General features: G+C 43.6%; 1 protein-coding gene across 2 annotated transcripts in view; it reads right to left on the bottom strand.

Annotated features, from left to right (window-relative positions):
* LOC102576035 (exocyst complex component 1) overlaps positions 1–21194 on the bottom strand; it is a 70168-nt gene that overhangs the window by 25772 nt on the left and 23202 nt on the right. For both annotated transcript variants that reach the window (XM_014609953.3, XM_059732621.1), the window contains exons 5-9: positions 16949–17176; positions 15892–16024; positions 13403–13512; positions 7323–7472; positions 5835–5928 (exon numbers count right to left, since the gene is read on the bottom strand). In XM_014609953.3, coding sequence (XP_014465439.1) covers positions 5835–5928; positions 7323–7472; positions 13403–13512; positions 15892–16024; positions 16949–17176 — 715 coding nt within the window. The remainder of the gene's footprint in view (positions 1–5834; positions 5929–7322; positions 7473–13402; positions 13513–15891; positions 16025–16948; positions 17177–21194) is intronic.

Here is a 21194-nt window from a genome sequence, read left to right as displayed (position 1 = left end):
AGAACAGAAACACTAACTCTCTATCCAATGTCTTAGACCGAAAGTATTTCCTACCTTAAGAAGAAATGAGCCAGATAAACTAGCTACATTTCCTTGGATGATTTCTTACAGCCTAACACTGGGTACAAAACCATCAAAGATTCCTGCTGTAACCACAATTGGTTTCCCAGAGACTATATTTCTTGTTATTATTTTAATTACTAGCTTTTTATTAGATGCCCAGAGACACTGAAGAAAGATGGATAACACGATGAAAGGAAATCTCTGATAAAACTTTTATAAAAAGGTAGATAAAACTTTTATAAAAAGGTATAACACCGACCTACAGTACCTCATTTCCTATATCCTTCCTTATTATTTTTAATGTCTGTTTTCATAAAGGGTGCCTTAAATAGCCAAGTTAACTTTCCACCTGAAACGTTTCTTCATTTTAATAGGTTTCTGACAGAATCCTGCGGTGCTTGAAGAAAAAAAAATGTTTTTATTACCCAGCAGAATTAAAATGACTTGTTCAGAGCCCATCAATTACCATACTGAATGGGAACAGTGGCCTCTTCACCTTATGTACCATCTTTGCTATTCCTTTTATTTAAATGAAAATATTTGCTTTTTTCACAAAATGGAAGCTGATCACATTATCTGGTAAATGAAAGATCATGCTGTTTGCCTTCCCCCTTGCAAACTCCCAGGACTCTCTGCCAGAATGGTGGGGGCTTTTTGTTTTTGTTTTAAATCAAGGATTCCTGTTTATAAGTGAAAAGAAGCATATTTCCCCCAAGAAATGCCCTGTCTGGGCATCAATGTCCCTAAGAAGCAAGTTATTTTTTTTGATGACTTAATTTAAACAATATGACAGTCCTGTCTTTCCTGGGGTAGATGCAGAATCCCAGTGATACATCAATTTCTGTCTAGATTATGCACAAAAAAATTAAGAAAAGCTACACTGGGGGTGCATTTACTGCGCAGTAACCAAAATTACACCGCAGTATGGGCACATGTATATACATGCATGTCTGTACGGAGCAGTAAATATGGTGACTTATGAGAATTTGAGCATAATTTTGATACCTGCATAATGCATAAATTTGATACCTTCCGGCTTACTGCATAGTAACACTGTGTGTGTTAATGTGCTTTAACACCTGCACGTGTAGATGCCGGCCTTTAATGCTGACAAATGTAGATGGCTGCATAGGTAGATGCACATGTACCTTACTGTGCAGTAAATTTAAATGGGCATAAATGCACATGTAGATATGCCCTATATTATGCAATTTTATACAAATTTACTCCTAAAAGTAAATTGGATCCGATCAAAATATTACTTCAACACGTATGGGTGATATTGATAGGACATTTGTTTATTACAAAAAAATGGAAGAGAGCTGTGGATTGTGACTTATTAATGAAGGTGTGGTTACAAGGTCCTTGGGAAAAAGATGTGGCTAAAAGCAGACCCATTCCCAGCTCTGCCTTAAGCAAGCAGTAGAACTTTAGGTAAGTTACAACTGGGACCAGACTTTCAAAATAGCTAAGCACCAAAGAGTAAATTAGGGAATTGTTTTCCTTCAGGTTCATACCAGGAGGACTGAAGATACCTTTATGAAACTATGATCCATTTTACTCTCAACTCATGTTTTTGTTTTAGTATCTACATCTTGACTCCTTAGTTACAGCAACTTCTCTTTTGACCCATTGATACACAGATCCAAGAGCCCCTTTCTACCAGATATAAAGCCTGAAGTTAAGGTTCAGTATGAGAAGATTCCACTGTGTTTAAGGCTTCAGACTGACACTTAGGAGACCAGAATTCAATTCCTGTGTTTACCGTGGAATCATAACCCATTCATAAAATGTGAATAAAGAATGTTCTTTATCTGCCTTGTCTGTTCTGGGCAGGGACCATCTCTTACTATGTGTAAGGATGACTCTAACCCTGATCTCATTTGGTACTACTGGAAGACAAATAATGATTAAGGTTTGAAATATGGTACAAATCAGTTTAGCTGTGCAGTAACTTCCAACATTTGGATGACAATCACATACCAATGGCTGATTTGTACACAGCAAATGTAAAATGGAGATTGGGCTGGAAAGACACAAAGAGCTTGTGGATTGCCTTGGGATAATAGTCAATTAACAATTTTTTTTCAGTCACCATCAAAAGCAGGAGACCTCAGACCTTATCTCCAAGGCTCCAAGCAACTGTTTAATTAAAGGAAACTGTTTGTGAGGTTAATTTTTCCTCTGCTAAGGATGAAGTTAGATTCTGGGAGATATGGATCCCTGTAGAAAAGGGATAGCTTTCAGCTAGACGGTAATTGTCTATTGATTGTAGCACTGTCTGCTGTGTATTATACCTTTGGTTGTTGTGGCATATTATTGATGACTTAAATATCTCTGCATATGGAGATCAAGGCAAGTGGAAAAACACACCTCTAATTATTTCCTTTTTACCAGGCACAGTGCCTTTGAAATGGCAGAACATGGGCAATCAAATAGCACTAAATTTTGCTTTATGTACCAAAGACCCAATATAGAATACAGAGAAGTATGGAACATTTTGGGTTCCTTGTTACATATAAGTTTGTTTAACACTTTGTTTAATACTTGTTTGATCTTGGAGCAGGTGATTGGGATTCAACAGTCTTCAATCCAGCCCACAATGGTTCAGAACCCAAATACGTGGTGATCTAATAAGCTACAAGAATCTTACTGCCATATTAAATTAAGAAGACCTGTGTATCTCAGTCATTTCTCTACCTTGGAATGGTAACATAGTCTTCTCAAAGGTGGGGTAATAACATGTTATGGTACAATACTACCTGTGCTTCAGCTGCGTGGGCTTAATAAAAAGTGCTTTCCAGGTACCCTGAGCATAGCAATGTAAATTCCTGCAGTGTATAAGAATTGCTTTACCAGGTCACACCAACAATATATCTAATCTAACAGCAAGTCTCTGACAGTTGCCAATGCCAGATGTTCCAACAGAAGGTTCACATTCTTCAGGATTGGAAATCACACACTAACATGCCCATAGGAGAAATATTTCTTTACATCTTTTATGAATTTTTATCTTTCCTAGAGTAACTTCAAACATTTTTATTATCCACATAAATAAGACAGAATGTCCTGAAACCTGCCAATTTTTTGCCTCAATGTCTTTTGGCAATGAGTTCCATAGGATAACTGTACAGTGTACTAAAAGGGATTGCATATGATCAGATTTTCATATGAACTTTTGAATGTTACTTACTTCTTGCACTATGAGAGAGAGGGTAAAAAAGCATGTTCAACTGAATATGAACCATGTTGCTTTAAAACCTTTATCACATCACCCATGATCATCTGTATTCTATAAGCAAGACAAGGTTCATTGTTTGGCATATTCAGTTCCACGTAAACAGAGCTGGTTGGCATTTTTTCAACATTTTTTTAATTAAAAACATGGAGTTCTGATTTCTATTCATTCTTTTTCTTGGGACCATTCTTTTTTTTTCATTTTCAAACAAATGTTTGAACTTCAACATTTTGACAATTTTCAAAAATTTTAATTTTGAAATTGTGGAAGAAATCCCACTTTCCCTGTTTTTAAATCTCCTTCCCCTCCCCTTTTGCCCCCCTCCAGAAAGCAAAATCAGAACAGGAAGTGGGGAGAGCCCACCACAGGGACACAGGCAAACAGGCCAATGTTTGGCCAGCAGAGCTGGTGGGTGTTCCACTCCCATGAGAATTATGCTGTTGGTTCTAGTGTCACTTTTGGTCCATCTTATACCGTTTTGTCTCTCAGCAATTACAGCCATGACATGCAACAAGATGGTGCTAAATGATCCCCATAGGCAGAAGTGATCAAATCGGAGCAGAAGGACATAGCTGGAATGTTTTTGGAGGAAGCACTACTCCTCAAAAGGTGGAAAAATTCAAGGGAAAAGGTTTGGCGCATACCTTCTATAGTACACACTCCTTCAAAACAAGGTGTTTGCCACCCACCAATCCATATGCCAGAAAAGGAGTTATGATTGGAAAGATGAGTGCCCAGATGGTAATACTGGCTAGATGTGACCAATAACAGTGAAACTACATGGAGAGGACCCCAGGAAAAGCTGAGAGAGTGGAAGCCATTTCTGATGCCCTAATCCTAGAATTAGACATGCAATGGCAGGGCAATCAAGGTGTCTCACTACAGATGCAGACATGTGATTATGAGCCCTGCTCTGATCTCATACCAAAGGTGATGCCAGTCCATGTAGCTGAAATAGATACCTGGTCTCTCAGGCAGAGGAATGAAGTGTGGTTGGATGTGATGCTAACCACTCCCTTGTGGACAACTGGCTAAGGAAACTACTTTGCCTTAACCACACCAATCCTATAGGTTACCAGGCTTAGAGCAACCTATGACCTTGTTTGAATTCTGGAGCCAGTTCAACTCCACTGTAGTTTAGAATCGTGCTACAGGATGGGAAGTGGCCTATCCTAGTCCAGATAGCTACGGCCCCAAGGAGTGATCCACCAGCGAGGAAGTGCAATGTATCTTGACCAAGGGATGCAGTGTATTCTGAATAGGAGGTACAGGATAGGAAGTAGCCATACCAACCCTATGTAAGCTGAAAGGAGGTTGCTTTGGGGGTCATCACATTGCAAACACAGCAAGGTTTCCTGGCTGCTCTTTATTCCTCTGCTTCCCAACGTCTGGGAAGCAGACTAAAAACTATACAGAGACCAACAAGTCCAATAGCTGAGGGCAGCATGGTTCAGGCAGGCGACTTCTCTAGCCGCACCACAGTAATTTATATATTACCTCTTCCCTCTGCTGACAGCGGTGGGAAGCAGAACAGAGTCTTGGCAGTCATGGAAATCAGCAGGCCTAATTGAACAATCCCATGCAAACAACTTCCCAATGCCCTTTCCAACTCATGACACAAGACTCATTGATTCAGGCATCTCTTCTCTTGGCATTTGGCCCCATTTGCAACTGAAGGAAACCAGGCTAGGATGTTTGCTGCCTAGTCTATAACACAGTATGCAAAGGGCAGCTGAGTTGTACACTAGGTGGGAAAACTCTGTCCTTGATTATTCATATGAATAGTCAGATCAACGTCAAGTTGGCTAGGAATTTCCTCTCCAAATGTTGATTCTTTGGAAAATGTGGTTTTCTACAAAACTGAAATGTTCCATGGGAAATTGCTATTCCTTCTCCCCCTGTTATTTTTTGTCAGGAAAATCTAAATTAATATTTTGTTTGGAGTCTTTTCCACATTATTCTCTCTCTCTATGGTGCCTCCAAGGAATTGGGGCTGTTTTTGATCAGTTTTGTGGTAAAGACAATGCACTCACTCATCACAGGAATAAAGCTATGAAGATGCTTAAGCATCTGCAGGATCAGGGGTTTTGTTAGAACATTTAATGGAAAAGCCCCAAGCTCAGAATGATTCTGGCCAGCACTGTCTGTCCATGGGATGGACTGGTTCCAAGGCAAACAGGCCTGCAACCCTAGTTTGCTTATTCCTGCAGGAATGCCTGTTTGGCAGTATATTTTCTCAGTTCTCCAGAGCAAAGATTATCTGTGGATCTGAATGGGTTAGCCACATAACACCCCCAAAGCTGAAGAACAAGTAAACAGCACTGAATAATGTGTGCAGCAAAGGATTGTGCAAACCCCAAATAGTGTAAATCAGCAAAGCTCTACTTTGCACACCAGCTGAGATGCTGGCCCAGAGACCAGGCAATATAAATTCAATAATCAGAGAGTTTGGGGAAAAATGGATGGGAGTGATGTCTTTTACAAATACATTTCTGCCTCACAGAGCAAACATTGTCCTCCCTGAATTACTTACTGTCTTTTGGTCTTCCCAACAGCAGCACTCTGGCCATCTCAAAAAAGTTTTTGATTTCTCTCTCATATAGTCTGCAGAGACTCCGTGCATAGACCTGGAAGGGCAGAGAAGGAATTGGAGTGCCAGTGAGTGTTTCTCTATCTCTGCACAACTTCCCCATCTCACTCACTCCCAAAAGTCTCTCCTCTGTCTCTCCCTCCCAATGCAGGTTCTAATTCAAAGCTGATTGAAGTCAATGAAAAAACTCCTGTTGCCCTCAATGGGCTCTGGAACTGATGGAAAAAGGTTGAGGAAGGGAAGAAACCAAATCATCAGATTTTGAGAACATTCCTAACTGTCCTCAGGGAGCAGGGAGGCTGGACAGCCAAGGTTTTGCCTGCTACATCATGCTTTAGTAAACATACTCTTCCTCAAGATGAAAGCATAAAGGACTGGATGTGAGCTCTTCCTTCCTACCCCACATAGTCCACAAAACAAAAACAAATCTTCCCTTGTTGAGAGTCTGCTCCTGTTTTATGCAAGGAGGGTAAGCCCACTAGCAAAGACAGTATCTGTCAAATGAGGAATACTTTCCTCCAAGTTGAATGCTCAGCTCTCTTAAGGTAAGTTCAAAGTTGATCAGCGCTTTGATGGGAGACTTTCAAAGAAAACAGAGGGTGTTCAGGGAACAGTGTCAATAATTAAACACAACACCTTTGTCATATTACCAGCTTGGTACAGGGGGGTGCTGTCTTTCAAATAAGAAGTAAAAAGCTAAGGTGCTGGCACCTTCTGGACACTGAGACCCACAATTTTTTTTTATTATTGCAAGTACAAAACCTCAGTGGACATTCTTTTATCCCAATGAGATGCTTAAAACACAGGACTGGGACCCAGATCTGTTTTCGGTCCCTGGCTCTAACTTTTATATGTCCTGTTAGACTTTGGGTTAACCGCTTAATTTCTCAATTCCTTAGTTTGCCCTATGTAAAAAGGGGATGTACCAACACGTCCTCTGTCTTTCTGTTTTACTAAGGGAAAATTCTTCTGGGCAAAGACTTTCTATAAGTGTTCAAATAGCCTAGCATAAGGGAAACCTGTAACAGTTAGTAGCATCCCCATTAAGAAAAGCTACAAGCTGTAACCCCACCCCCTACATACACTCCCAAATACTAAAATATAAGAGTATAAGTAATTGTTTCTTTGTTGCTTCTTTTCCATTTCATCTTCATATGGCCATTTCTACACTGAAAGACCAGAACTTAGATTTCATACCTTTTTAACAACTTGTTAAACACCACTAAAATTTCTGAACACTAGAAAAAGGTATCTCTATTAAATGTGTATGAAGTAATAACAATTACTAGTCACTATCATTAGATTAAATCATCGTGGGGAAGTCTCAATACAACTATAAATTATATATCACTTAAGTGGAATGTAACGTAAGACTATTTACAGGTGAGCCAACATGGTTGATGTTGCACTATTTCAAATCCCAGACTGTACCTTTGGTAGATCACTAAACAACATGGGGTTAGTATTCTTCAGCCAGGTCATGAGAGGGACATAAGGTAACAGTTCATCATGGTAAGACTCATGTGTAGGTGAAATTAGCTTGTTGGTCTGCTGCATTACAGGTGGAACTTGTGTATTTCCCTGAAACAACAGTCACAGGAAAAAATCAAATAAACTTATTCACAGATAGCTCTCTGCAAACGAATCTCTTCAGAACTGCTGGGAAATCTGTTTTGAAGAAGCATAAGAAGCAAACAGAAAGAACAACAATGAAAACACCCTGGCTAGGGACAGACATTATACATAAACTGGCTTAAGTGATCAGAAACTGATTTAAACCTGTAACAGAACAGACATTCAGTGCACATAAACCAGTTTGAAAATGGCTGAAACTTGGTTGAGATAAACCTGGTTGAATGTAGTATCAGACTTAACTGATTTGGGTCAAACTGGTTTATGCAATGTCTGTCCCAGACCTCATCCTGGTTTAAGTTAAATCAGAGTCCCCCAGCATCCTGGCATGGTCTTTGGGTTGGGCTGGGGTCTCTGCTCCCTCACTGGAGCTCTGGCAGAGACTGCAAGCACAGCAGCATCTGCCTGGCTACCCCTGCCCCATTCGCCCACTCTCTGTAGGGATCCCTTTTTCCTCTCTCCCACAGTGTGGACCGTAGCCAGCATGTGGTATGCTAGCTAATGCTGCAAGGTGTCTGTGTAAGGCAGACAGGACAAAGGCAGACAACACAGTGCCTGCTTAGGGCTTTTTGGAGCTAATCAACAGGTAGCTGGTAATGTTCATTCTTGGAGTGTTCCCTTCCTTGGAAAACGTTGTTTAAGAAGAGCTTGAACTGATGAGAGAGGCTTTGTTTTCTCATGGGATGCTAAATACTGATAACAGAGCTGATATATGCTTTGTTATCAAGGAGACGGGGGTGGGGGGGAGGGGAAGAGGGGGTGGGAGAGGCTCCCTAATCAGAGTGTCCTGATGGGGTCTGGCCATGCCTCACCTCAGCTCAGCAATGTGGAAGGGAAGGGAGAGCTGCTCTGGTGCCTCCCCACCCCTCCAGCTTCTAGCCTGAGGCACTGCAGGCATGTGCCTGCATTTTCTCAGTCCAGAGGGACTGTCTTTACAGTTACAAACTGATTCAGCCTAAGGAGGTTAGACTAACCTGCAAAGATTGAAGCAATTCAGGCTCAGGCTTTTTGAACGTCTGCCTCTAGCCCATCATATAGAACTCCACATTGCATCAAAATGTGGGAATGGAGCCGACCTCATGCCATAAGCTGAGACATCAGCAATATGTGGGGAATGTTGGCCAATCACCAGTGGGAAACAAAACTGACAGGCCATATCAGGATGCAGGATCACTGAGGGGGAGTCAGGAAAGTTGATTATTTTTAAATTTAAAATCAGCCTAAACTTAAAAGGGCCTAGGATCAGGGGTAGGCAAAGTCTGGCCCATGGACCAGATTGGACCCGCAGCCGACTCCATTTCCCAGCAGCTCCTGACCATGTTGCTGCAACTGATTTCCATGAAGACCCCAGGAGTAGCAGGGCCATGACAGTGTAGGACCAGGGTTTCAATGGAGACTGGAGGTAGCAGTACTGGCAGGGCATGTGACTGAGTGGGGAGCTGCTTCAGGGCCAGGGCTGGGATCTTGCAGCAGTGACATGGTTTGGAGCTGGCGCAGAGCTGTGATCCACTGCTTGCTTCCCCTGCCAGTTCTGCTGGGCCTGGTCTCTATGGAAACCCTGGTCCTGCACTGTCATGGCCCCACCATTTCTGGGATCTCCATGGAAACCAGCTGGAACAATGTGGGCCGGGGCTGCTGGTAAATGGAGTCTGGCTGCTGGCCAGATCCACCATTTTGCCCACCCCTGACCTAGATCCATGGTGCTCAACCTCTAAAGCTCCATAGGTCAGAGGAGTGGCACAGAGCTGGCCCATGGACTGGATCCCACATACCCGGGACCAGTCCGTGGGTGAGTGGTGCATAGGGTTGGCCTGTGGATGTGATCTGGCACAAATCCACGTACCAGATCTAGGTACATGGGAACCTTATGCACTAACCCAACCCCACACACCAAATTTGACTATGGAGCATACATGATTTGACTCATGGGACCGTGTCAACCAGACCTTGGGGCTCCCTAAGGGTCCAGAAATTTGACATTGGAGGAGTGGGTGGAAAATGAATTACCGCTGCTCTAGAAGCAATGAATGCTGCTACTGCTTCCCTGCTGCCATTTTTTCAGACCCCTAGGGAGCTATGTGGAGCACCACTGGCCCAGATCATGCAAACAAATCTCTCCAGATGCAAAGGCCCAACTATTCCATTCTGATTGCAAGACTGTGGCTCAGGATAGCTACCACAAAGGTGCTGTTCTGCTCTGTTAAGGTGATATTTTGGGAAGAGATCCTGGAGTATTACTGCCCAATTTATAGTTGTATTGGGCCTCACCATTTCCAAAAAAGAAATGAATGGAATAAAATGGGGTTTTGGTGTAACCCGGGCGGCAGCCCTATAGTTGCCACCTCTGCCCAATATCAGGGATGGTGTGGTGAGAGTGGGGCAGGGCTTCCAGCCATCTCTACTTTCCAGCTGGCCCCTGCTCCCCACAGATCAGCCTGTGGTCCCAACAAGGTCTAACACTTAAATGATTTAACTATTTACACTTTATTTACAAAACAATAATAATAGGAAAGGTTATTTACAGGTGAACTTAGATGGCATAACCAGAATCACAAAACAAACCAGAATGCATTAGTCAACCCCTGACTCAAGAACCACAGGTAGGGTAACTGGCAGCTTTCAGCCACTGATGAGATGCTACCACAAGGAAGCAAGGTGCTCACTCCCAGCAGCTCCAACAGGCTTCTCAATAAACAACAGACTGCAACAGGTTAAGCTCTTCTGGTCTGCAGCAATCAAATTGTATCAAACCCCAACACCCTAAAGAGGCTGAAGGGCGACCCTCCTGTGGCAACCAAAAAGGCAAGCAACAAGCAACAGTAGGCTGCTGCAGCAATCAGCATGACCCAAGCACAAAGCTCAGGTACTCCATCCAATGACAATCAGCGGCAGAATAAGGGACAGGACTGAGTCCCCATCTGGGGCAGTCAGTGGCAGAGAGTCAGCAGCACAGGCAGCTCCCAGGGGTCCTTGCTCTAAATCCTTGCTCCGGATGTCTGGCCGGGCACCCCACACACCTTGCGGCTCGCCAATCCCGCTCCGAGCACCGGCCTGCGCCCCGAGCTCCTGGGGACCCTCGTCCTGGTGCTCTGCTATTCCTCAGGATCCCAATGCCTTGCCTGCTGCTGTCCCGCTTCCCCAAGGAAGGTAAGGGGTTTCCTCAACTCACCGGCCCAGCTCCCTGCTCTGGATAAGGATGCTGCTTGTGCTCCTGGCTGCTGCTTCTTCTCTGTAGTGGAGTGGAGGGTCGACTGCCACCTCTACCCTCCAGGACGCCTGGCATGTCCAGCACACTGCGATGGGGCCTTGGGGCACCAGCTCTCTGCCTCAAGCCCTGGCCGCTGCTCCCTCTCTGCTGCAGGGCTGGAGGCACGGCCGACTGCCGCTGCCTTCTTCTCCCAGGGCCTTTGAGGCTCTTCAGAGGGGTCTCTCTGCTCCCTGTCTCCTGCAGGGCTAGAGGCACAGCCAACTGCCGCTGCCTTCTTCTCCCAGGGCCTTCGAGGCTGTTTGGAGGGGTCTCTCTGCTCCCTCTGTTGGGTCAGCTCACCACAGCTCTTCTTAGCCCTCCTGCATCATTCCCCGGAGTCGCTGTCAGAACCCTGACGCCAATTCAGCTGCTGCTTTTATCCCCTCCGGCAGTCCCTCCCTGGCTTGCAAACCGGCCAACCAGGGCTCAGGGTGGCTGGCCCACAACCCCGGGCATCCCCCTTCCATGCAAATGGGGGGATTGAAAACCCCTTCTTTCCATTGGCTTCTCCTTTTCCACAGGGCAGGGTTCCCCTGCTCCACCCTTGGGGTCGCTCAGAGTTCACCGGCACTGTTTCTGACCCAGGGTAAGTATCTCAAGCCAATCTGATGAGCCCACATTGGCAGTCTGTTACATCGGCAAACCAAAGGCTGTTTTAATAATAAACTACTACTCACTCCAAACTGAAATGCATACAATATGTGTGTGATGAGTCACAAAAAAGTCAAGGAAAGTGGGGACTGGTCACTGAGCAGTGACATAACTTTAATTAAGATAGTTTTTTTTTTCCTGCAGTAAGATAGCCAGATCAGAATTAATTTGATGAAAGCACCAATATTTGACCAGGAACCTGACAATTGCTCATCTGACAGCAGCTGCAGAATAAATCCACTGAAGTCAACACAGACAAAGAGGCATAAAATCTGAGAGAAAGAAGAATCAGGGCCCAGGTTTATTCCAGACAGTATTCACCAACAAAGTGTCAGACATGTCAAGGACTACTTTTAATCTTTCACAGGGCATAATCAGAAGAAAACAGTCAGTGTATTTTGGTGCTAATTAGAATGGAATTCAAGTAAAAGTCTAAAGAAAAAAACCCCTTGACCTGATTTCTACACTCTCCTAGTCTGTTTGCTTTTAAAATCCTCTGGGTTGTCAATTTCTAACTAACTGCATCCTCTCCCAAATTATACTTATATGTTTAAAGGTGAACTGCAAAGAACTTTTAAAATTTGATTTTGTGCTTTCTTTTCCTCATGTGCAAAGGCCAAAAAGCTCTCTCTTCCCTCCCAAAACTGTTTTTCCTCTTTAATTTTTAATTTTGTAATATCAGGGCTCTCAAACCATATGCAAAGGTACAAAAATATTGTGGTTCTTGTGCGGGCCGGGTGCGAACCCGTGGCCCTTGTCGCGCTGCACGTGGGCTGTGGCCGGCAGCCCGGGCACGCCGGGTCGGAGAGGGCGGGCGCCGAGCTAGAATTAGGCACAGACGCGTAATGGTAGATTTTAAGATTGTTTACTTACACCGAGATGGTCGCAGTGCAGGCTGGAAAACTTGCTTGAGTTGTGGTTACAAACAAAAAGAACATGAACAATCACGTGGAGTTTGCTAGGCTCCATGCAAACAGAACTCCGGATGTCCAGGACAAGCGCGCCTCAAAACTCGTAGATATGTCTTACAAAAGGTTACTGCACGAAGACGGGAAGAGGTGGGTGGTGGATCAGGCCGCCAAACTCCTCTGAGTCTCACACAGGGTTTCTGTTACCCTGTCGTGTACCCAGAGTCCCCACGAGATGGATGTGGAGTCCTCTTCGGCTTGGGCGGAAACCGCTCAAGCCTCTTATACGGCTAGCAGGCCAATCGCTAGCCGCCACATGGGAATAATTTAGAACTAGCCAATAGCGGGAAACAAATTTGCATTTGAAGAGCGGGAACCCTTTGCACCTTGCATTTCTGTGCTGCAAAGAAAATGCACCCTGCAAAGACAGCTGCAAAGTGGCGGGAACTCTCTCCCTTGCACGCGGGTTCTCTGTGCAGCAAAACTCCACCGTGCAATGAAGCTGTAATCCCACGGGGATAATTCTAGTGCCGAAGCACACACAAAAAATCAGACCTTTGGGTCATGACAGTTCTAACTGTCTAACAAGACATTCTTTCTCCCAGCTGTTCATTAGGCATGGGAGGTAAACAATTATTAACCAAAACTATTAAGGTAAAATCCTTTTTGTCTTCATTTCTGTATATTTCAGTCCCTTTCCTCTTTGATATCATTTCAGCAGTTTTCTAGTAAATGTAGGGTCCTATGGGATAAACAAAACTTACATGTTTAATATAAAAAGGAGGAAATAGTAATAATTTTAAACATGCCTTTTAGGCCTACACTTTTTAACTTGACTGTGGCAAAAGATGCTGGTATGGGAAGTCTGCTTTCCAGATTAACACCAGGTGTGCAATGGTACCTGGGGAACAAACCAATGAAAAGTAGGCTTGTTTGTGTGTGTGTATAGATGGCATGGACTGGAAGCAGGTTCTTTTGACTTTTTCCATGCTACAATAGGGCAGCAATTATACTACCAATACCATGTTGCCAGAATATTGGTTACTTTCCATGTTTACAATAAGTTAACCTACCTGCTGTTCAAAGATGCTAGTAATATGGCTGATGAAACTGTTTTCAAAGTTCTGCTTCAGTGTTTCAAACATGATCAACTGCTCAGCTACAGCTTGCAGCTTCCGGTAACCTTGAAAGACAAGAGAAAGCAACCGCAACAAAAGACTAGTGCCAAGCACAAAGACACACATCAATCAGCAAGGTAGCAAATATGACAGCTCTCAACAGCATACTCTCTTAAAGAAACACCATGATCCAAAGACAAGAGAAGCAAAATAAGCATTGCAATACCCAAGGAATAAATGTAGGGCTCAAGTTTAAAAAATAAGTATGAACTTATGTGTCTAGTTTCTCATTTTCATATTAATGTGTTCAATTTTTGAATGTCATCAATGTGCTTTCATGACTAAGTTAGGCACATCATACTGCACATGTGATTTTGAAATGAGGCCCATGGGATCTGCATGTTAAAAGAAGACAGTGATGCTCCCACATTCAGATAAACATACTAGGCTAACTCAATGGTCTGTAGTTTCTACGTGCAACATTCTGCTAAATTTTTTCCTTAAGCACAGAGCAGTTTAGTGGCCAGAATAGAGATAACCCTGGCTTTTCTCTCCTCCCAGTCATGTGGGGAAAGGAGAACAAAAGTTTAACCCATGCCTGTGCAGATATTAATACTGAAGGGGCTGGTCACTGCACCAGGCCAGAGGGACTAAGGCAGGCAGGAAGTGTTTACAAGAGTTTCTCCTACCCCTGCAGACAACAAGCAGTCTGGCCATTAGCTATGTAATTCTATGACCTATATATAGGAATATAGTCCATTTGTACCGATTCTTTTTTTTCCACAAAAATGCAGAGGCGGCTACGTTTACTTTCCTGATCCCTCAGAGGTCTGGCTGCTGCTGATCTTGAATACCTTGGTAAGTTAACCACCAGCATGTCACCAAAAGGGTGTTTTTGCATGTAATTTGCTTCCCCAGATAACAAGTTTTCTCCTGTACCTTTAAGCATGTCAAAGGGAGAGAGAGTTTTATAGATATGTACCACTCCAGGGACATTGCTTTCTTAGCAAAGAGGATCTCACACACTGAAGATGTACAACCATTCTGCAGCACACAAACATCTGAAGTCATGCAGGATCTTCCTCAATAGCACCCAACCTCTTGATGCCATGCCCAAGGAGACATGACTACAGATGTAGAACAAGAGGCTGAAGAAAATACCTGACAGAAAAAAAATGGACATTCCAGAAGCTGACTGCTTGCCACCAGGGGCTGATGAACCACGGCAAAGGTGACGTCTCAACCGCTCAGGTACTGGAGTTGGATGCTCCAAGGAACTAATAAAGAAGTGGGGTGATACCATTGGTTCAACTATCTTTGGCTGAAGTACAGAGCCTCAGACTATGCAACACCTGCTGCAATGTCTGCTGCTTGAAGGCGCATGTACAATGAAAGATCTCACAAAGTACAGTAAATGAGTACAAGAATGTGTAACAAAATGGTCAAATGTGGTATAGAAGGAGGAGGAGGAGGAGAAGCACAAGCAGCAGCAGTTCACACCCTGAGTCCTGAGGATAGCACCACTCTGGAAAAGAGTATACCACACTAGAAATGGCAAAAGAGACACCATCTTATGTAGTGAGGGGTGCGGTCTTTTACCTGGGGTCTCAGGTTAGGGTTGACCACAGTCAGGGTTGACTGTAGTTTTACTAAGAGGTTAGATTATGGATTTGTATAGGATGGTTCAGCTAGGGATGATCCTGCCTCAGGCAGGGGATTGGACTAGATGACTTAGGGAATTCATCCAGCCCTACTTCTCTATTATGGCCTATGGTAATAACAAGGTAGAATTCAAATCTGGAGTGGATAGAAAAGTTTTGGGGTTTGTGTTTCCTAGTAAGTATCACATTAAGCAGAAGAACAGCATCCACATTGCTCCCATTGGATAATGAAAGTGAACAAGCCTTCTGTGACTGAATGATATTTGAGATGGGTGCAAGGGAGAAAAGCTTGATCAAATGAAGCAACAAGCTTAAGTCAAGATGTAAGGGTTTCATGCTCTGTACCCAGGTTTACATCTAAAAAACTGAGGAAGAAGAAGGTTAAACATCTTGAAGAATGCCTCTAGGATCATAGACTCCTCAGTCCTTCCTGAACTTTACTAATGGCTAATTGCCAGAATTCACAGGTTACTTCTGTTTTGCTGCTTTACCTCAGTTAGCACAGAGGGCTGTTGATGGAGCCTTTGAGTTAATCTTGGGAAATGCTACCTCCAAAAGGCCCTGGTGTGAAGGAGAACCTTATGGGGTGGTACATGCTACAATGTGTGCGCAATGCAGGTGGCAAATATAAATCATAGAATCATAGAAAATTAGAGCAGGAAGGTGCCTCAAGAGATCAGCTACTCCAACCCTCAGTTCAAGACAGGATCATCCTTGTCTAAACCATTCCATTGGTGCTGTTAATGGAAAAACAGAAGCTGTGAGTTTCTCACTGCTACTCACCAGGCTGTATCTGAACATTCATGCAGCTGGACAATGCTTCCACTGCCTCAATGCAAGCCTTGACTTTTCTGGGGCTAGAGAGGTCCCCCTGGCGCAGGACCTGGCAGTGCTCCTCATTAAGGTCCAGGTTACTCTAAGAAAAATGAAGAGCATGATTTAAAATATGCTACCTCCCTCAACTCACCTCCCCATCTGGTGTCCCATATGGATGGGGGCTAGTGGAGCTTGGTTGGGCACCAATGGTATTTTAAGTGCATAATGCTACATTAAATTGCCAGCTCACATTTTCAGTCAGTTGCACCATGCTACCATTTTCCCTTCAAAAATGAAATTCAGCAAAGAAAAACAAAGCACAACCCACATGTGATCCTGGCTAGTAGCAGCAGGATTTCCAAGTCACCATATTGTTTCTATCTGTTATTATTGCACAGTCGGGAGTTAATGCTCTGTAAAGTACAAACATAAAATAAAGCTAAGCTTCCTACCCCAAAGCTGGTATCCCCAGGATTGTTACACAGTGCAGGCTCCATGAGCACTAACAGCAGTGAGGAAACCAAGTGAGAGTTCTCTCATGTCTAAGTGACTGACACTCTAATTTGTAGGAAAGGAAATAACACAATTTTGGACAGTGATGGTGAGCAATCAGAGGACTTTCAGGCAAACATAGTAACACCAATATGACTCTGATCCATGGTAATTGAACCACATGTTTTTAGGCAATGAAAAGGTTAATGCTGTTAATGTTGATATGCCCAAGAAGAACATTTACTATCTGTGTCATGACCCATGGTTGTAACTTCACGCACCTTTCTGTGCTCCTTGCTGCCCCCTGTTCAGCAGCAGGACACAGATAAACATTTACAAGTCAAACATACTCTACGCTCAGGGAATATATTTCCGGGCATGACACCACTTCTGCATACAGACTACCCCAGCATTTTAACAACTGCCTTGGACCCTTCATTTTTACGCCAGCTGGGCTGGAAGTCCAGTGCAGAGAGATGACAATCTTTCCACCTCAGTGTGACTTGGTCAGTCCCCCCATGACTCCACATACTGTGAGGAAGAGGATCTCGCCCATCAGCTTCTCCTGGTTGGACTCAATCCTGTGCAACAAGAAGTTCTCCTGCTGGATGTGATCCATCTGCTGCTTCAGACTCCCTAGCAGTTTGTCATGTATCTGCAAGGTCTCCTCCACTTTGGCAACCTCTACCAGGGCCTCATCAATGGAATTCATCAGCAGCATGACCTGCCTCTCGGATGAGATGATGGCCCGGAGGTTGGTCTATGAACAAGAGGAGCAGAGAGGTGTAGTGAAACATAATGCCAGTGTAATGAAAGAAGCAGTACTTGGTTTATGCAGTGCACCGTAGTCCCATCCATAAGGACACTATGATCATTAGCTAGGAATGAACAAGAGACTTCAGCATCAAAACCACAGATTTCTGCCACACAAGAGGGAGCAGAGCTCCTTCAGACACTGAACAGGCTGTTACAATTACAGGGCTCCTCAAGAGTCACACACAGAAAGTCAATGTATTATTTTTACAGATAGCTAACTTAAATTCTCTCTGCATGAGCATGATTGAAGCCTCAGATCTGAATGCTAGCCCATAATGTTGGGGTTCCTCTGCAGCCCTGGGGCAGAGGTACCAGGAATCCTGGCAGGATTTGACAGGGTCCTGCCTTGGATTCAGTGCCAGTTCATCAACCCTGAAATGTTTCAAATGATACATTTCAGGTTTGATAAACCAGAATTATCTTAATGGAAAATTTCTAACCAGCTCCACTCCCCACAGACAGATTTGCCCACAGTTATATATTATTTATATATGTGATTTATATGCCACCCTTCCCAACAAAAGCCGTTTACAGCAAGAGAAACAGAAAAATTTCACAAGGCAACTGAAATACATAAAATAACAAAATAAAACAAACCCACTAAATCAAATTTCAGCTTAGCCTTGGTTGCTAAATGTCTGCCTAAATCAAAGCCTTGCTGTGCTTCTGAAAGATGTCCAGGCTCAGGCTCTGGTGAGCCTCAAAAGAAAGAAGGCACTTCATAGCTGAGGAGCAACTGCTAAGAATGATTTCCCATATATTTTCATCAGGCAGACTTGGCATACTGATGGAACTCATAAGAGGTTGGTCTTGGGTGACCTTAGGGATCATGAAAGGGTGTAAAAGCAATAGGTATGTAGGACCCAGGCTGTTTAGGGCTTTATAGATCAAAACTAGCTCCTTCAATTGTGCCCAGACAGTTGCTGGGAGCTACTGTAGATGCTGGAGGCCTAGAGTTATGTGCTCCTGGTGACCCAACCCCATCAGAAGGTGGGCTGCCGCATTCTGCACCAGCTGGAACTTCCCAATGGTTTTCAAGGGCACCCTGCGTAGTGCATTGCAGCAGTCTAGCCTTGAGGTTAAGAAGGCATGGATTATGGTGGCCAGATCACAGTCTGAAAAAGACAGCCACAGCCTTCTCACCAGATGGAATTGGTGAAAGGCACAGCTGCCACTTGAAGATTCAGGTGCAGCAGAGCATCCAGAAGAGCATCCCAAAACTGCAGACGTGTCTATACCACCATCACCTCCATCTTGTCTGGATTCATAGTTCTCTATATCATCACAAGATTGTCTGTCCCAAGAGTATAAACTCTGAGCCAATGCAGCCATGCTGATTGTTTCCCATTTGTTACCATGCTGAGCTATTCTGATTTCTGATGGTGGAATAAATGAACAGTTAAATCATGTGTGAAGCAAGCGCGTGCGCACGTGTGCACACACACGCACAGAGAAAACCTTGGTTGCCTAGGGAGGTCTAAAACTTTTGTTTTGATGCACCATAGAGCTATAATTGCTTGTTAATCATCACTGACAAGTTCCATTAGAGATTAACTACTTCCAAAATGTTAATTGCATTATATGCAGGTTTAAGCATCACATAGGATATCAAATAAGATTATCAATAGACACAGGCTTGGGAGGTCTGAGGTTTCTGGTCTATTACTTTTCTCTGTATTCATGAAGCATTTAAATGAGCTTTTCTTTGTTAATATTTAAATGAGCTGATGGCTTTTTTATTAAGTAAAACACAGTAACAACAGAAACATCTGTGCCCTTCAGTAAATTGCAGGTACAGTTCTGAAAGGGTAATGCATTGCAGGGGAGAAAACAGAAATTCTGTAAACCCAAATCAAGCCTGGCTTTCTAGTGAAGCAAAACAAGTTTGCAAAATAATTATACAGTGCCAGAGTGTATACAATAATTATACAGTGGAAAAAAATTCCCCCCTGGAGTAAAAAGACCATAATATACCAAACTAACCATGGTTCACTGAACTGAACACCTAGATACCTACCAAACTCATTTCTTAGAATCATAGAAAATTAGGGGACAGTACGCCAGATGTGGCCTCATCAGTGCTGAATAGAGGGGAATAATCACTTCCCTGGATCTGCAGGCAATACACCTACCAATGCAGCCCAGTATGCTGTTAGCCTTCTTTGCAACAAGGGCCCACTGTTGGCTCATATGCAACTTATTTGCCCACTGTAACTCCCAGCTCCTTTTCTGCAGACCTGCTGCTTAGCCAGTCAGTCCCCAGCCTGTACCAGTACATGAGATTGTTCTGTCCCAAGTGCAGGACTTTGCACTTGTCCTTATTGAACCTCATGAGATTTCTTTTGGTCCAATCCTCCAGTTTGCTGAGATCTCTCTGAATCCTAGCCCTACCTTCCAGCATATCTACTACTCCCCCCAGCTTGGTGTCATCTACATGTAGTGGTATATTGAGAGGTAGATGTTGTTGTTTACTGTGATAACTTATGATTACCTGATTACTTATAGCATAAGGGTGGCTGTTTGAAACTACAATCTAGTCTTACACTGTTAGTTTGAGTGTGTATTTTGGGGCATCAATTCAGGATTTTCTGTAAAAGTGTAGCCACTTTCACAAAATCATAGAAAAGCAGGGATGGATGGGACCTCTGGAGGTCATCTAGTCCAATCCCCTGCTTAAAACAGGTTCATTCCTATTCCAACCGTCCCATACAAGTCCTTGTCTAATCTTTTCCTAAAACTACACAATCATCTCTGTTGTACAGTTACAAGGCATCATGTCCAAAGACACCTGACATGCCACAGGTAAAGCAGAGGAATAAAGGCAGTCAGTGTCTTGTTGCTGCAACGGTTGTTAAAATGCATTTAAGAGATCCAAGGATGACAGCCATGCCCCAGGTACCACAAACTGCAAAAATACCCTGTGTGTCTCCTTATGGCAATACAGCCATACCCCAGTTGCACTCCATTCCTTCCACCAAATCAAGGCATTCTGGTAAGACTCTGGGAAGCTGCATGAATTCATACAGAAGATCATTTCCAAGAACCAGTTGAGTAATATTTCTCCAACAAGCACTTCCTGCACTACTTGCCACTCTATAGACTGAGCAAGTAATTTTAGATCTAAGGGGCTAAGTCTAGGGAATAATGGAATAAAGGACACATAGATGTTCCCCTGTAGCTATACTGGATTGAATGCACTTTAATCTGTCTGATTGGAAGATAAGCCATCCAGGGCTTATCTAATACATGGATGGGAAATCACTTTGCAATTCCAGGAACCAGAGATGCAAGGCAAGGAGTATGGTTGAAGATATGTTGAATACTAAATCATAGAAACTGTATGAATGATGGGATTCATTTGGCCGCATCTGCACTGCTGAGCTGCTAGCTGGAATATGAAGGAAGGCTTCTCCCCTGAACTAATCATCTGGTCCAGAGACTAAATCCAAAGCATGATGTTGTGTAAAGACATGGGTGGAACTCCATTCAGCAGCCCTGGATTGGGACTGTGCCCTTTTCTGAGCCAGGAAAGCCACTGAGCATACTCACCCATCACAAGCATGGTGCTATTTTAGGAGACCCAGGGATTAAATTTTGGTGAGTTTAACTTCAAAACACACTCAGAGACCAAGGAACAAGGAAGATTCAGGAAAACCTTAGAGAAACAAAGACCTGCAACCTTGGCCTAATATTAACTACTTAAACTCTAATGGAATCTATTTACCAAGAGAAGAAGCTGGCAATCTTTTCCATAAGAAACTCAATGTAGTCAGTGACAGACATGGCTGACTTCCTGCTTACTGCCCCAACAAAACTCAGAAGGAAACAAGTGTGTTCTGGTGCTGTTTGTGGATCCCTGCAGGCCCTTATCTCACAGAACCACAGCAACTAAGCTAAATAAAATTGTACTCTTTGCTCTGAGCACAACTTGTTTCTGGGGAAAGATCAGTGTTTGTGACTTG

The sequence above is a fragment of the Alligator mississippiensis genome, chromosome 8 (genome assembly GCF_030867095.1).
Source record: "Alligator mississippiensis isolate rAllMis1 chromosome 8, rAllMis1, whole genome shotgun sequence".
NCBI classification, from domain to species: Eukaryota; Metazoa; Chordata; order Crocodylia; family Alligatoridae; genus Alligator; species Alligator mississippiensis.
Note: the sequence above shows the minus strand (reverse complement) of the source record. Positions and strands in the feature narration are given on the sequence as shown.